The sequence below is a fragment of the Chelonia mydas genome, chromosome 3 (genome assembly GCF_015237465.2).
Source record: "Chelonia mydas isolate rCheMyd1 chromosome 3, rCheMyd1.pri.v2, whole genome shotgun sequence".
In the NCBI taxonomy this organism is placed as follows: domain Eukaryota; kingdom Metazoa; phylum Chordata; order Testudines; family Cheloniidae; genus Chelonia; species Chelonia mydas.
Window position 1 is genome coordinate 167906146 of NC_057851.1, and position 17880 is coordinate 167924025.

Genomic DNA, 17880 nt, shown 5'->3' on the forward strand with positions numbered 1-17880 from the left:
GATCATAGTTTCCTGCATATAACTTCAGTTCAAAATTGTGTCTCTTCATAGAAATATGCACAGGTATATGTCAAACAGTTCAAGAAACAGTGATTTTCTATCAAATCATCCCTTTAAAGGGGAATTTTTTGGCGGTTCCATGGAGAAGGCATGGTGCACAGCCTCCCAGATCTTTGAAGAAAACCCCACAGCCACCTGAGCGTCAGGCCATCTGGACTGCTTCTTTAAGACTTGTGCAGGAGACATACAACACTGCATAGGAAAAGTTAGGCTGCATGAAGTAAAATTATTCCCTAAGAGACATGTATTAGTCTGTAAAACTTTCTCCTAAAGAAATGGTGGAAACTGTGTTGCTTGAATCATTTAAAATTGTGCAGGACAAAACACTCCATGTACTTACTCTAGGGAGTAATCCTGTATTGGCAGAGAGATAGGCAAGATAACCATAACCCTAACAAGTATTTTTCCCATCTATAATTTCTTTGATAAAATATAAGAACTTTTATAAAAAGATAATGTCAGTCGCTCACTAAAAACTTAGCTATTTCTTCAGGGTCAAAACACAAGTTATCTGTATCTGGAAAAATATTATAGTGTATAGTTTCTTGTTACAGATTCTTGAGATCACTCTACTGATTGCCAGCTATATTAACCACTTCCCTCAGCAAAAGGGGGCTGCTCATCATCTCTCTGCTCCAGCACTACTCTCACCTCAAACAGGACAGAAAACCAAGGAATCGGGGAGTCAGCCGCTTCTTTCGAACAGCAGACCAACCAAAGGTCCTACTTTGTTATGAAAGGAACAGATACCTGTGAAAATGTATGCTTATGGTATGCTTCCTATATTGACTGAACATCTCTGGATGTGCCAGATATACGTCATATGCTAGTTTGTAACACAAGCCAAGAAAGGTGGACTGGTTTCCATTCATTTTAGTTAAAGAGTTCCCTGTTAAAACTCTGCAGACAAATTGCAGGTGGGGTGATTACCCTATCAGATGAAGCTCACCCCATTTCTGAACACATTTCTGAAGAGGGTTCTTTTGTGGGTGGGGAGTTGGTCTTTGAAATGATTTCAGTAAGTGTCAGGGATTTTAAAGACATTTCCGCAGGGAGGACAATGTCTTCACCTCTCCACCCTTATTTTTCAAATTATGCAAGTTGCATAACCTTGGTTATGAGAAAGCATACATGTACTTTCCACTCCCTCATGCCTTCTTGTCTGCAATACAAGCACCCCAGGACACAGTCTAAAAGGGGACATTTTTGTGAAAGCCCTTTTAAAAAAGTATTGGCAGCACATCATTGATCATACATCTTATAATTTATTATAAATGTCTTCTCTTATACAACAGTTTACTTGTGTGATCCCCAGCAATGGGCTGATAGTTTATACACAATTCTTCTTTTTGATTTTCTAAATCTAAATTGGGCATATGCTGTACAAAACATAGTGGATATTTAAAAAAACCAGTGTATATATTCTTTTAAAAATCAGTTTGGCCTGCTAGTTTTTTCCCTTCTTTAAATAACATAGTCGAGAAATGAGTAAGTTAGAATTCAAACCACAAACACAATGTAAAAAGCACTTACATGAATAGGTACATGTAAACTTGGAGACAGACTTCATAAAATGTGTGATATGTATACTGTACGTATCAGTAGTATAGCATAGTATTTTGTAAATATAAGCCTAATACAAGAAAGTGTTCTACTTGTCATTGTTTTAGTATTCTTCATATTTAATCCATGCATTTCACACCATAATATTAGTATGAGAGTCTCTTGCCCACTAGAAAAACATTTAAGAGATTCAATTCAAACAAACCATTGACCTTGTAGATATATTTCTTAATTTCTGTTGCCACTAATACTAGTTATCAAGGACATTTATCACTTAAACATGAGTTTTATCCCTCATGGCTTATTCTAGAACCTGGAGTAATGTTATAATGCTGTATTTGTAACCTCTGAAGATTAATAATCTCTGTTTATGGTATCACTTTAAAAAAAGTATGGAATCCATCTCATGGTGCTTGCCCCTTACACAAGGCAGAGTTTATATTCCTGAAGGACTGAGACCAGATTATAAAGGACATAATTTCCATTCTTCTATTTTTAAAAACTGGAGAAAGAGATTGAAAGCTGAATTCATAGCATGGGTGCTACAAAGCACTTAATAAGACACCTAATTCTTCTGAACACCTTCTAAATCCTGCTAAATCCACTGGTCTCCATGGCTTCAACACCATTAACAAAATGCTGTAGAAGGTTAAAGCTCTGACCTGGAAACTATTAACTGAGAATAACTAGCTGAGTCATTACACAGGCAAAGCCCGCATTGACATTAAGTAAAAAGTGCAGGATCGGCCCCCTGCAACCCAGTTCTACAAGGAAACACGTGCTTAATTCTATGTATGTGAATAGTCTCATTGAGGTCAATAAGCCACACATAACCATAAGTATTTTTAGGATCAGTGTCTTAGTAATGAATGTCAAGGAATTCCTCTCATCTTGTTAGTGATATTATGCAAGAAGAGCAATTTTTTATTTTGAAGAGAAGATAGAACCTATTAAAGAAATCCAGAGCTCTGTTCTAACCACAAAACAGGGCTCTACATGTGCAAACCACTTCAGCCTTCTGTCTCAAATCATTCTCTCTACAGCTTGCTGGCCAGTCCTTTGTAACACATCAGCAATGGTTACTTTATCCCACCAGTGGACACAAAGTATTCTTCACAAGCCTCTCTGCTGGAATGCTTTAAGTTTTCTGTTTTGGGTTCCTAGCATTTGCCAAGTTTCAGAAGCATATAATAATGTGGGTATCACAACGGCATTGTATAACTTTATCTTGGTTCTTGTATCAGTCTCCTTTTTTCTTCAGATATTTGCCAGTCTCAAAAAGGCTCCATTTGTCTTCCCAGTTCTTGCTTTCACCTCCTTATGGAGTCGGCCATTAGAACTAATTGTACTTCCAAGATACACAAAAACTCATTAACCATGCCATATTCTTCACTGTTGATCACTTAGGCACTATCATTACCGACTTGTCTTTCGATGACTTTCATTTTCTTTTGGCTTATTCTTAATCCTACTTCGGTGGTCTCACATTTGATATTAATAGTGGTCTTTTACATAGTATCATCTTCTATGTCCAGTGGAGCAATGTCATCTGGAAAATTGAAATTTTGAAGTTTTCCTTTACTCCATATAATTCCTGTATCTTCCCTTGATGTTGCTTTTCATACCACATAATCCATCACAGTGCAGAAGAGGAGAGGTGTTAAGATGCATCCCTGTCACACTCCAGTGACAATATCTAACCAGTTGGTCTCTCCACTTTGTCCTTACACAGCATTTTGAACCTTCATACAGATTCTTAGTCAGTATGTCTTAGTACATCTGAAGAACAGTGTTATAATACAGTAACTCCTCACTTAAAGTCATCCCGATTAACGTCGTTTCGTTGTTACGTTGCTGATCAATTAGAGAACATGCTCGTTTAAAGTTGTGCAATGCTCCCTTATAATGTCTTTTGGCAGCCGCCGGCTTTGTCCACTGCTTGCAGGAAGAGCATCCTGTTGCTGCTAGCTGGTGGGGGCTTGGAACCAGGGTGGACCGCCAGCCCCCGTATCAGCTTCCCGCTCCCCTAAGTTCCCTGTGCAGCAGCCGCCCAGCAGGCTATCAGTTGCCAGCAGTTCAGCTGTCCCTCTCTTCACTGCCATGTGCTGCTCCTGCCCTCTGCCTTGGAGCTGCTCTCCAGAGCCTGCTGCTTGCTGGGGGGCGGGACGTGGGGGGGAGGGAGAAGAGGGGAGCTAATGTCAGGGTGTTCCCCTCCCCCCTTCTCCTGCACCCCGCTTACCCCATCTCCATAGAGCAGGGGGGACACACGACAGGGCTCAGGATGGAGGGAGCTTCCTGGCAGCAGCTGCTGCGGTCTCAGCTTGCTGATTAACTTAACAAGGTAGTGTACTTAAGAGTGGTGTCGGTGTACTTAAAGCGGAAATGCGCATCTCTCTCTCTCACACACAGGGTGTGTGTCTCTGTCTGCCATGCTGTCTCCCGTCCTTCCATTCGTGCTGCCTTGTAGAGTGTGAGGCTACATTAACAACAATGAGTTAACCCTTGAGGGCTCAGCCAATTGCTAGTTCATCATTTAGCAGTAAGGCATTCCCTGGGAAATATCCCACCCTCTGACTCCACTACCTCAACCAAGCTTCACAATCATCATCACTGTGTACAGTATTAAATTGTTTGTTTAAAACCTGTACTGTGTGTGTGTGTGTAGTCTTTTGTCTGGCAAAAAGAAATTTCCCTGGAACCTAACACCCCCCCCCCCCCATTTACATTAATTGTTATGGGGAAATTGGATTAATTTAACATCATTTCGCTTAAAGTCACATTTTTCAAGAACATAACTACAACGTTAAGTGAGGAGTTTCTGTATTTCTCTTCTTCTCTGTCTTTTGAAAGACACCTCTTAAAATCTATATTGTTTAATATTTGACACCCCTTGCAAGCAGTAATTTACCTATTTATCATTTTACAGGGGTAGCTACTACCACAGTTTCCCTCTGCTTGGTTAGGTGAGTTCAGCCTTCCAGCCAAACTTCAAAAATGACTCTCCTTTCAGGGTGTGATGGTTCTCAGGGTAACAAGACTGTGAGTCACCTTGTTACCCCTCTTTCTAGCTGGAGGAAGTCTTGCCTATGGTAACTGGGTGTTAGCTACCTAACACCACCAGCCTCTCAGCCACTCAAGCACTCTCCTCCGGGCTATGTGAGCTCTGTCTTTGCCTTGCAGGTTGAGGTGCCCCCTCCCCCAGTCTCCTTGAAGCATTCCCCTATGATAGCCAACCCCTGACACTGGCTACTCACAGAAAGCTCAGATCTTCTGCTCCCAAAGGAACAGTGTTACCCCAGTTTACCTTAAACCACCACTCCTGTATAACACACAGGATTTGTACTGATACAAAAGAAAGTTTATTTAAGAAAGAATAGAGATTCTGTTAGAAATAAGAGAAAGTGTTGGAAACAAATAGTTACAATACAAACAAAATCATAAAACACTAACGAGGGCCTACACTTATAAATAGTTACCCTTTCTGTCTAATAAAGTAGGTTTTTCCCCCAAAACACAGTCAGTTGTAAAGCTGGCTGGCTTTACAGAACAAAGATCTAATTTTTCATGAAAAATACACCTGTTCAACAAGATGTCTCCTCACTGAATGGATCTGGAGTACCTCTCCTGCCTCTGTATTACCCTGTGTGATAGGGTGCGACTCACCACTGTGGCATCCCCTGCTGGATATCCCAGGGATCAGCTCTTCTAGCCAGTGCACCCTCTTCACTTCTGCTCCAGGGAACCATGTCACGCCCAGGTGTCCTCTTTGTGATACAGCCCTCTGGCTGTGCTGCACTCTGTGCTTCCCCACTTCCACGGGATGTCTCTGTAGTCCCTGTCAAGCCACTTCTCTTAGTGGTGACTACAGTCTACTGTTTAGCTACTTCCCCACTACTCCTAGTCCCAGCCCAGGGAACAGCCCAGGGACCTGCTGGTACGGTTGGCGGTGTACCGACTCTTACTGGTACGCCAGACTGGACCGGCTTACTTTCACCTTTGTCATTACCCCTACATCCTGCTTCTCAGTTCAGACTTGTGCTGCAGCTCCACAATAGTTCCCCACTTTGAGCATTGATTGTAGATCAATATTGGCCAAATATTATATGGGTCATCTGTATAGCTAAATATGCTGCGTGGGGGAATAATTGTGCCAACTGTGTTATATCATTGTTTGGTTCAACATATTACAGATGTACAGGGTAGTAACATATATTAGTAATATAGCTATAATGCAGGTTGGTTTCAGCCACACAGGCATGATTAAATTGTTTTTATGCAGGATGGAGGTGAACTTTCTTTTTGGATTTGGGTGTGTACACAGACTCCAAAACCTTGAGACATTCTCAGGGGAAGAAGGTATTGTTATTTTTATGGGAATCCTTCAGCTTGGACCATTTTACATCCTTGTGTTTTCTTACTTCAGGGGTAAATATCTGGCCCCATTGAAGTCAATGGCAAAAGTCCCGTTGACTTCAGTGGGAATCCCACATATTTATCAGATGACAGAGCAATTTCACTGGAGTAACTTTACATGATGCAAGCATAACCATTGGCAGTGGTTTCTAACCCACTCCTCTAAACACTATTGAACACTTAGTATTGGTTCAAGAGCACAGTTTAACGGTGACCTCATTGTAGCTCCTTTTGAAGCTTTTTGTGTCAGAGACTAGTTTATTTAATACAAAAATAGCCATTTAAAAAGGAGAGGGGAATAACATGGCTATCTAAAAATCTCTAGTATATCTTACTGAACCTACTGGAAAAACAATAATTGTATGTGTAATTTACCAGTATGTTGAAATGTAACTTGTAGCTCTGACCATGAATTAGTAATTGCAGCACATTTAATTTATGTGTAGAGTATTTGTATTTATTCTTAAGTATATTTAGCACTCACTTTTTGTATAAGGTATTTTTATATAAATTTTAAAGCCTTCTAAAAATAAGGGAACTACCAAAGAGATCGGTCAGATTCTTATGCAAACCCATCAAAATGATGGCAAACAAAATGTTAGAGTGACATTTATTTCATACTGGTTTTAATTTTTTTTAAATATCAAGTCACATAAGCTTTATGGGTCCTAAGAATATAGTGGATATTAAACAAAGAAATTTAAACTATTGAAGCCTTTTGCTAAGCCTACAAAATCTTACACGTCATCTAAAGTTGGTAAAATTACACTAAAAATATAGTTTTGATGTAAGGGAAACAATGTTTATGTTTTACATGACCATGTAAATCACAGATCTAATCATGTTTAAGAAAGAGCAATTATTTCCTTAAATGGTGCTAGTTCTATGCAACTGCTAGGGGAGTTTTTTGTTTTGTTTGTTGGTTGTTGTTAAAAAGTGAAGTACTGTATATATCTTTTTCTAGAGAACAATGTTGTATGAAGAATTATAGTTATAACATTTTCTCATGTTCGTTCAAATCATGTTTTATTCCTTTGCAATAAATATAGTTCTATCTAAAAACCTGCTTATTTCACTCATTCCAGTGTTAGGATGTTATCTTGAGAACCAGGAGGTTTAAGTATCTGGGGAAAACACTTCTAACGCATAGGTAACATTAAGCTAAAAACAATGCTACTGGTATTTATGTAGGCTTGGAAGGATTAGATTTTTATCAAGTAAATGTCAGTAAAAATGGATTTCACTGAACACACAAAACCAACAAAATATTTCCATCGATAATTGTAATTTACAGATAGGCAAAGTAAGAAAAATGCTTTTTGAGAACTTAGAGTTTTATTTAAGGATATTTAGTTTGTATATTTTGACATATGATGTTGACAGTTTATGTTTTAATGATTATAAAGCTTTAAGTCTTTGAATCCAACTATCTACACAGTCATTAATTATCTGAACTCTCATTGTCTCATCCCCGCTAACTTCCCACAACTTTGAAATTTAAAATCAATAAAAATAGAAAAAAGTGCTTAAAAATAAACATTGATACTAGCCAACAAAATTATAAAGATAAAAATTGAATTCTGCCAAGCCTATATTGATGCATTTGCTTACTCATTCCTGCCCTTTTCTTCAGTTTAACTATTTTGTTTTTCTGAAACATGGATTATAGCCATGATTTTCAAAAGTGACTTGTGATTTTTGTCTGCTTCTGTTTTTGGGTGCCTAACTTGAAACAGCTCAAAGGGGACTGATCTGCAGAAAATGCACAGCATCCCCCTCTAAAAATCAAGTCCCTATAAAGCATATCAAGTTGGACATTCATCACACTAGTTTTTAAATTCTTGGTCTACGCTTTTCTAACAGCCTAATCAGAGAACCTTTCACCTCCAAGTTGTCAGTTCAAAGCCAATTCAGTTTAATAGCGATCAAAAATTCCTATCATTTGGTGTCTATTCAGTGCTCTGTATGACATGAGTTTAGTGGTCTAACTAATTCACATAAGAAAAAAAACCATTGCTCTTGCTGACAGGAAGCTTTCATTCTCAACGTTGCCTGTGTGGAACCAGTTTTCTAATTAAAGAGAATTCCAGTCTTCAGGGCTGTCCAGTTCAGAACCTTTTACAAGAAGTAACTTCACAGGAATAAATGGCTAAAAAACCAAAATTGTTGAATGCTACACAGTGTTGAACTGTCTCACACTATAGTTGCAGACAGGTTATTACTATCACCAACAGCAATAGCAGCTGATTTTTGTGAACCAAGTGAAACTGAGCGTAGAAATTATCGCATTATCTACTTATTCAGGTAGGAGACATTGGACAGCAAACACTTTCTATGCGCCATTACCAATTTTTATAGATATAGATATGTGGGTCAAATTTTCCCTGAAAGTAAAGTTTTTTGTATGACTGGTATCACTGTGCTATCTTTAGTGAAAATAAAACACAGAGGAAGAGTTTGACCATGTTGATCATCTGGAGTATTGCGTCCAGTTTTGGGGCCCCCCACTATAGAAGGGATGTGGACAAATTGGAGAGAGTCCAGCGGATGGCAATGAAAATTATTAAGGGGCGGGGGCAAGTGACTTATGAGGAGAGGCTGAGGGAACTGGGCTTATTTAGTCTGCAGAAGAGAAGAGTGAGGGGGGATTTGATAGCAGCCTTCAACTACCTGAAGGGTGGTTCCAAAGAGGATAGAGCTAGGCTGTTCTCAGCGGTGGCAGGTGACAGAACAAGGAGCAATGGTCTCAAGTTGCAGTGGGGGAGGTCTAGGTTGGATATTAAGAAAAACTATTTCACTAGGAGGGTGGTGAAGCACTGGAATGGGTTACCTAAGGAGGTGGTGGAATCTCCATCCTTTGAGGTTTTTAAGGCCTGGCTTGACAAAGCCCTGGCTGGGATGATTTAGCTGGGGTTGGTCCTGCTTTGAGCAGGGGGTTGGACTAGATGACCTCCTGAGGTCTCTTCCAACCTGTCATCTATGATTCTTCTATGTTGATAATGAGGGTATTTACAGTAGCAAGATACTTGAGTGATCAGATGGGTCAAAGACTACTAATAATTAAGAAGCACTATTCAGTGAGCTGCATAATCTTTGAGGAAGAGGAACAGGTGCAGCTCATTTCTAATCAGTGAAAATATGTTTTAAAAACAGAAAAAGTAAAATTTAAAAATGCTAACTTTATTCAGTAAAAATTTCAGATAAAGGTTATTGAATAAGACAACAGCGGGAGTAGAGTAAACAGTGGCCTTGATCTACAGCAGTTATCCCTGCTTAAATGTAAATCCTGGATGTCTGACTTCTGCTGCCTCTCAGCTGTTCTGGTAGCTAAAATGACATCCACTGAGATGTTCACCCCTGTCTCCAAGGATGTTGTTTAGGGCAGTCCTGGCTCCCAGGGAGAAACACAAATGAAGAGTCAGGGAGATGTGAAAAAAGACACAGGGAAGGGAAACAACATGTGTGTGGTAGATGAAGGGAGTGTTTCAGGGCATGGCTACACTACACTGCAGCTACAGAAGGGGCTTTTCCATTGCTATAGTAAATCCAGCCCCTGGAGAAGCAGTAACTAGAGCAATGGAAGAATTCTTCTGCCTATCTAGCTGCCTCTAGGGTAGGAGTTAGATGGACCTAATCATGCTGCCCAGCTGTGGTGTGACATTTTTCACACCCCCTGAGCAATTTAGCTAGGTCGACCTAAATTTTAATGTAGACCAACCCTCTTTGCAGCAGCCCGAGGGAAGGGCTCCCAATCCAGTCCAGCCCCCACACTGATTGGCATGGCTGAAAGGTGGGCAAGCCCCGAAGGCTGGGCTGGGGAGAGACTGGACTCAAGCAGGGGAAGTGTGTGTGTCAGAGAGCGGGGGGTTGCCTCTTGCCTGTATTCCCAGGCTCTGAGGGGCCCCATAGAGCTGAGGGAGGCAACGACCGCCCCCGAACTACAACTCCCATGATGCTCCTGCGTCCTATGTCAGCAGCTGCGTGGTTCCCATGGTGACCAGGAGCTGGGCCCGAGGTCAGAGCGCCCCCAGACCCCCGGCGGCCCCTGAGCAGCGATGCCCAAACCCAGGTAACGAGGCGGCGGCGGCCGCGTTACTCCCCCCAGGACCCCCGGTACAGGCTGGGGGCTCGGCACCTCTATCCATTCAGCCGCTGTCTCCCCTTCCGTCCAGCACCTTCTGCCCCGTGCCGGGCCGCGCTGTGAGGGGCTGGGTCTTCGCCGCCAGCCGCCCCCCCCCGCTATTCCTGCCCGCGGCAGAGCCGGGGGGCTCGCACCGCTCGGGGGGAGGGGGGGGCTGGTTGCAGCGAGACCCCCTCTGCGCCCGTTCCCTTTGGGCGCCCAGCTGGCACCCCCCGGGCCCCGGGGAGGTTGGTGCTTTGCAGGTACAGAGATGGAGCCGCCGCCGGGCCCCTCCCGTCCGGCCAGAGGGGCTGTGACAGCGGTGGGATGGAGGGAGGCTTCTGGGAGCTTGTTTTCTCCTCCAGCAGGCTCAGGAAGACACAGCGGGCCAGTGAAATCCGAGTGAAGAGGCTCTGCCGTCACGGCCCACGTTTTCAAAGCGAGCAGCGTGGGGGTCCCGGCGTGGGACGGGTACTCAGCACTTCCTGAAACGCAGGCTGCTTTAGGGCAGTTTAGGACAGACCCTCAGAAATCGCTAATCTTTTGAAAATGTAGGCCTGTGAGCCTTTCGCAGATGTTAAGGTCACCATCATCACCGTGTGCGGCCAGCTTCCATATAAAGGCCCAGCGGGGAAGTGCCCTGACCCCAGACTTCATACTTTGTGATAGGAGCTGCTAGAACACCTGGAGGACTTTGAGGAAACCCAAACTTCAGCATTATATGTAGACAGGCTGCCACAGTTGCTTTTGGAAGTGTCTTCAATTACTTAGTGTAGAAATATGTCTGCACAGCTGTGCCCCAGGCTAGCTTTCTTGAGCTACCTTGAATCCAGCTAGTGCAGGGAGCTGACTGTGCAGCACAGGCTTCAGAGTGGGCTAGCAAACTCGGGCTTATACTGCCTATGTTGCATTGTCTTCACTGCTGTTGTTACATTAGCTTGATTCAAGCTAGCGTGGGTAGACGGGCCTGTGCACAACTTGTCCTGTTGGGATCCAGGAAGTGGACGGGGGTCCAGGAAGTTTCTGCCGACCCACTGCTAAAGGACCTCCCCCCAGCCTAAGGGGAGGATCCACAGGTCCGGGATACCAAATAATTGCGTGGGAAAACTAAGGAGATAACAGGAACGGGAGTGTGGTCACAGGGCTAAACGAAGGGAACTAGACGGGGACACTGAGCAGAGAACCCCGGACAGTGCCCACTGCTCCTCGGAGGTGTCAAGGGAGCCAGCAGACGCTGCCCAGAGGAACTCTGCCCGGATGCGTGAACGGATTGAGGAATGGAAATAGGCCCCACAGTTGCAGGAAACCCCGTCGACCAACCTCCTCTCCCTGGTTTTGTAGATGGCCATTTTGGCCAGGGCTAGGAGGAGGTTGACAAGGAGGTCTCATGACTTTGTGGGGCCATGGATAGGGAGTGTGTAGATGAGAAGGTGAGGGGAAAAGTGCAACCAAAAATGTAATAGTATATCCAAGAGGAGCCGGAATAGGGGCTGTAACCTGGCGCACTCCAGTTACACGTGAACCAGGGTCTCTCTCACGCCGCAAAAGGGGCAGGGGTCTAGGAGGGGAATGAACCACACCAAGTACATGCCCGCGCTCACGGCTCCGTGAAGGATCTGCCAGCTGACATCCCCGGTGGGCCTTGGAACCAGGGTCGAATATAGGCTGGCCCACTGGGTGTGCACAACTTGTGCTTGACAGACATACCCTTCGTGCACTTACTACTGACATTGGACGTTACAAAACATTAGTGAAATGGTACATGTTGCATTGAAACGCATAGGTTGTTTCTCTGACAATTAAAGATTTTGCTATTAAACTGTCTTAAAATTGCTTCCAAAATGAGAAAATTTATCTCCTAAAAGTATGAGATTTTGGAGGTCTAGAATTCGCTATCATGCCTCTCTGTTCCACAGATTTATTTGTGATTTCTAAGGGGAGCTTCCATACTGAAGCATAGCTAGTTCTGATCAAGGATGTATTAATATGCAGAGGGAATGTAGTATTCAAAATCTTCACTTGTCTTTTCAAACCTTAGTGGGAAATATGTATAGGTTCTATGAAGACATCTTATTTTGTTTTCTCTATTAGTGATACTCTGTGGGATATTGCTAAAGCTGAAGTGGAGAAAAAAGAAAATCTTGAAGGCAATGGAGATGGCGTGGAAGTTTGGGAAAAATCATTACTCTTTATGGGAAACAAAAACGGGGTAACACTGATATTATGCTTTATTGTATGTGATTACTGTGCTTTCCTTGAAAAGATTGTATCCCACCGAAAACATCTGAAGAGTATATGCAAAACCATATCCATTGCAGAAACAAGAAATCGTCCCCAATATGAATCTGTGCAGAGGGTTGGCGTTCATGTGCAGAACAATTAGAAACGTTTAATACTATTTACTCCTGAGGGCATTCTGCGCCAAAAAATTTCAAATTCTGCGCACAATATTTTAAAATTCTGCAAGTTATATTTGTCAATAAATAAATGCAGAGGCTCCAGCATGGCAGTGGGGAGCACAGGCCACTGACTTGTGGAAGGTGGGAGATCACCCTGCAGCCTCCCAACTCCCGGGACATGACTTGGCAGTGAGGCTGCACCCGACCCTGACACAGCACAAGGCCTGGGCTTTCCCCAGAAACACCCTCGGGCCCTGCCCCTCTGCACCAGGTCTGGGGCAGACAGCTCAACCACGCAGGATCCAAGTGCGGAGGGGCTCAGCATAGGGGGATCCAGGTGTGTGGTGAGAAGATTCTGTGTGGGACAATCTGGGTGCAGGCAGCTCAGTGGGGGGTCTAGGTGTGGGGGGATCTGGATGCACAGAGGCTCGTTGGGGGATTCCACGTGCAGGGGCAATGGGACTCTGTAGGGGCTTCCAGGTGAAGGTGGTTGGGGCTCAGCGGAGGGGTCTGATTGTGGGAGGCTCAGTGGGGGGGTCTGGGTGCTGGAGGAGTGGGGCTTGGTGGGGTGGGGGTCTGGGTGCAGGTAGTTGGGAGCTAGTGGTGTGGGAGTCTGGATGTGGGGGCTCAGGGTTGTGCAGGGGGTGGGGCATCGGTGGAGGGTTGAGTGTAGGAAGCTCAGGAGGTGGTCTGGGTGCAGGGGTGGGGGTCCAGAGGCAGGGGCTCTAGATGCCGAGGGTCCCACTCCTCCAGCACCTAGATGCAGGGATTGAGGTGCAGTGGGGTGGGGTTCAAGTATGGAGGGATAGGGGGGTTCTGAATGTACCCGGTGTGGCTTGGCAGCAGTGTCTGGGTAATGAAGGTCCGGATGCACAGGAGTTGGGTGGATAGGGGAGCAGCTCTCAGTACAGTGACCCTGATCCGCACAGTTGAGAAGCGATGGGGGCAGGAAGCAGGGGAGGATACTGAGGTTCCTGGGGGAGGTTTCTGGGGGTGAGTCTGACAAAGCCCCAGACACTCCTTGCAGGGGAAAAGGCCTGTTCTCTCCTGCCACCAGCCCAGCCGGGACTAGAAGCTGATACCAGCTCAGGGTAGGAGCCACTGGCTTTGGTGTCCCCAGCCCTGGGGTGATTTATCTCTGCCAGCTGCTCCGGGTGCCTGAAATAATGTATCTACTCTGCTAGGGAGTGGTGCAGGACTGCTCTTGCAGCTTCCCTTTGCTTCCCTGTCAGAAAGTCATTTTTCTGTGGGAAAGCAAAGAAATCTGCGGGGGCCATGAATTCTGTGCACACGCAGTGGCACAGAATTCCCCCAGAAGTATCTGCTCTATGCCTTTTTGTTCTGTCAGAAGCTCACTTTTGTGCTAGAAATAAGCCAGACTTCAACCATTCTTCTTCATCAGTTAATTAACATAGCAGGTGTAGTTTCATTTAAAAAAACAAACAAACCAAAAAAACAGCAGACAGAAATACAGTCCTACTTTTTAGCTCCTGAAATCTGGTTATATAACACATCCATGCAAAGGTTTTATTGAACACACAATGTTAATTAGTAAAAGTCTAACTCCGGAGCATTGGTAATCAGTATTATAACTCAAAAAGTGTTGCATCCAACATAGTGGAATTCTATGTTGCTCTTCATCTTGTCAGATAAAGAGGAACGGAGTAGCTCACGAAAGCTTATGCTCAAATAAATTGGTAAGTCTCTAAGGTGCCACAAGTACTCCTTTTCTTTTTAAAAATTAATGGTAACTTAGGTACAAGTAATCATGACTTGATCACATTTATAATGTGCAATAAAGTCCAGACCAATAATATATACATAGTGCTTTAAAAGGGCCAATTTCACAAAGCCAGAAACAATCATGAGCCAAATCAGCCAGGAGAACTTAATCTGAAAAATGTGAATGATAATTGGGAATTGTTTAAGAACACATTCCTATATGCCCCAAAAGCTACAGTCAAGAAAGGCTACATTAGTTAAAAAAACAACCTGGTTTAGAGGGAAAGAGAAGGTAGCTATAAAAATTGTAAAGACAAATGGAAGAAAGGGGAAGTTGATAGTAATGAATATAAATCAGAAGCTAGGACTTGAGGAAAATTGATACGAGAAGCAAAGGGATGTATGGAAAAAAATCTATGGCCGGCATAGTTAAGGACAATAAGGAGTTTTTTAAGTATACTAGGAACAAAAAGAATCCTAACAAAGGTATTGGTCCATTACTCAATGGGAAATGGTAGAATTATAAATAATAATGGAAAAAAGGCAGACGTGTTCAATAAATATTTTTGTTCTGTTCTGTATTTGGGAAAAGACAGATTATGTAGTTATGTAGATTACGTAGTTAAAAGAACTGGCTGAGGTCACTGGGCCACTAATGCAGCTTTTCAATAAGTCTTTGAACACTGGGGAAGTCCCAGAAGACTGGAAGAAAGCTAATGGTGTGCCAGTATGTGGAAGCCCGTGTCCATCCTTCCCCATCAGGCCCAGCGGGAGATCATTGCTTCCACATTTCTAATAAGGCAGCCTTAAAGGGGAATTAGCAGCCTAGGGGCTCAGGCCCTCAGGCAGGGTGGAGGCCAAGCAGTCTAACACCTGATGTCCTGACTCAGGCAGATGGCAGACAAATGCAGATCTCTTGGCCCAAGGTGGGTAGTCAGTCACCCCAGGGGTGGGGTGGCCATAGGAGGGTAGGAGGACTCAGGCCCACTCTACTTCACTAGGTCCCACCCCAGGGCCCTGTCAGTGGCAGAGGGCTCCACAACCAGACTACTGTCTGGTTTCCTTGGGCTACTTCCTACAATCCCCTCACCATATACCTTTATCTCGTGGGGTTCCTCCATCTTCCCAGGGTACATTGCCAGCGCCAATCAAAGTAGCTCTTCAGCATCCTTATTGGTTGGCAGTCCCTTGGAGACCTCGGTGCTCCAGAGATCCCTCTTGGCTGCAGGCCCCAGCAGTGGGCAGGAAGCATCTGTCTCCTTTGCAGGCTCCAGCCCCACTGCGCTGCAGGGCCCGCCTTTTATACTTCCTGTCCCACCTCTCTGCTTCCGACAGGGTGGGAATGGCTTATCTGGCTCTGCCCCCAGGGACTGGGTTGTGGTTCCTCCCCGTCAGGCCTAGAGGGAGGCCACGCCCCCTTGCTATACAATATTTTAAAGGGTAAAGGGGATGCCCAAATAATTATAAGCCTGTCAGTCTGATATCGACCCTGGGCAAGATAATGGAGTGACTGATATGGGACTCAATTAATAAAGAATTAAAGGAGGGTAATATAATTAATACCAATCAACAAGGGTTTATGGAAAATAGATCCTGTCAAACTAACTTGATGATATATTTTTTTTTTGGATGAGATTACAAATTTGGTTTGTTTTTTTGGATGAGATTACAAGTTTGATAAAGGTAACAGTGATGATGTAGTATACTTAGACTTATGTAAGGCATTTGACTTGATACCTTATGACATTTTGTTTAAAAAACTAGAATGATATAAAATTAATATGGCACACCTTAAATGGATAACAAACTGACTAACTGGTGGATCTCAAAATGTAATTGTAAATGGGAAATCATTGTTGATCAGGTGTGTTTCCAGTGGGGTCCTGCAGGGATCAGTTTTTGATCCCTACACTATTAAACATTTTTATTAGTGACCTGGAAAAAGACATAAAATCATCCCTGATAAAGTTTGCAGATCACATAAAAATTGGGGAAGTGGTAAATAATGAAGAGGAACGTTCGCTTATACAGAGTGATCTGGGTCACTTGGAAGCTGGGCACAAGCAAACAATGTATGTTTCAATACAGCTAAAGGTACACATCTAAGAATAAAGAATGTAGGCCATACTTATGGGATTGGGGCTCTATCCTGGGAAGCAGTAAATTTGAAAAAGATTTGGGGGTCATGGTGGATAATCATCTGAACATGTTTCAGAGTAACAGCCGTGTTAGTCTGTATTCGCAAAAAGAAAAGGAGTACTTGTGGCACCTTAGAGACTAACCAATTTATTTGAGCATGAGCTTTCGTGAGCTACAGCTCACTTCATTGGATACATACTGTGGAAATTGCAGAAGACATTATTATATACACAGACACCATGAAACAATACCTCCTCCCACCCCACTCTCCTGCTGGTAATAGCTTATCTAAAGTGATCATCAAGATGGGCCATTTCCAGCACAAATCCAGGTTTTCTCACCCTCCGCCCCCCCACAGACAAACTCACTCTCTTGCTGGTAATAGCCCATCCAAAGTGACCACTCTCTTCACAATGTGTATGATAATCAAGGTGGGCCATTTCCTGCAGGAATCCAGGTTCTCTCACCCCGTCACCCCCCTCCAAAAACCACACACACAAACTCACTCTCCTGCTGGTAATAGCCTATCCAAAGTGACCACTCTCCTTACAACGTGCATGAAAATCAAGGTGGGCCATTTCCAGCACAAATACAGGTTTTCTCACCCCCCCACCCCCATACACACACAAACTCACTCTCCTGCTGGTAATAGCCTATCCAAAGTGACCCCTCTCCTTACAACGTGCATGAAAATCAAGGTGGGCCATTTCCAGCACAAATCCAGGTTTTCTCACCCCCCGCCCCCCCAAAACACACACACAAACTCACTCTCCTGCTGGTAATAGCCTATCCAAAGTGACCACTCTCCTTACAACGTGCATGAAAATCAAGGTGGGCCATTTCCAGCACAAATCCAGGTTTTTTAACCCCCGCCCCCTTCCCCACATACACACACAAACTCACTCTCCTGCTGGCAATAGCTCATCTAAACTGACCACTCTCCCCACAATGTGCATGACAATCAAGGTGGGCCACTTCCAGCATAAATCCAAGTTTAACCAGAAGGCCGGCGGGGGGGGAGGAAAAAACAAGGGGAAATAGGCTACCTTGCATAATGACTTAGCCACTCCCAGTCTCTATTTAAGCCTAAATTAATAGTATCCAATTTGCAAATGAATTCCAATTCAGCAGTTTCTCGCTGGACTCTGGATTTGAAGTTTTTTTGTTGTAAGATAGCGACCTTCATGTCTCTGATAGCGTGACCAGAGAGATTGAAGTGTTCTCCGACTGGCTTATGAATGTTATAATTCTTGACATCTGATTTGTGTCCATTTATTCTTTTACGTAGAGACTGTCCAGTTTGACCAATGTACATGGCAGAGGGGCATTGCTGGCACATGATGGCATATATCACATTGGTGGATGTGCAGGTGAACGAGCCTCTGATAGTGTGGCTGATGTTATTAGGCCCTGTGATGGTGTCCCCTGAATAGATATGTGGGCACAGTTGGCAACGGGCTTTGT

At 44.0% G+C, this 17880-nt stretch overlaps 2 protein-coding genes across 9 annotated transcripts in view; both read left to right on the top strand.

Moving 5' to 3' along the window:
- Nucleotides 1-7098, top strand: part of PLEKHH2 (pleckstrin homology, MyTH4 and FERM domain containing H2) — a 121593-nt gene extending 114495 nt beyond the window's left edge. For all 6 annotated transcript variants that reach the window (XM_037895832.2, XM_037895828.2, XM_037895830.2 and 3 more), the window contains one exon: nt 615-7098. In XM_037895832.2, coding sequence (XP_037751760.1) covers nt 615-797 — 183 coding nt within the window. In that variant the 3' untranslated portion in view covers nt 798-7098. The remainder of the gene's footprint in view (nt 1-614) is intronic.
- Nucleotides 7099-9858: 2760 nt separating this feature from the next.
- Nucleotides 9859-17880, top strand: part of LOC102933386 (cytoplasmic dynein 2 light intermediate chain 1) — a 116703-nt gene continuing 108681 nt past the window's right edge. Inside the window, exons 1-2 of one of the 3 annotated variants that reach the window (XM_043543769.1) lie at nt 9859-10105; nt 12248-12365. In XM_043543769.1, the coding sequence (XP_043399704.1) occupies nt 10092-10105; nt 12248-12365 (132 nt within the window). In that variant the 5' untranslated portion in view covers nt 9859-10091. The remainder of the gene's footprint in view (nt 10106-12247; nt 12366-17880) is intronic. The other 2 variants (XM_043543772.1, XM_027824928.3) reach the window with 2 other exon arrangements.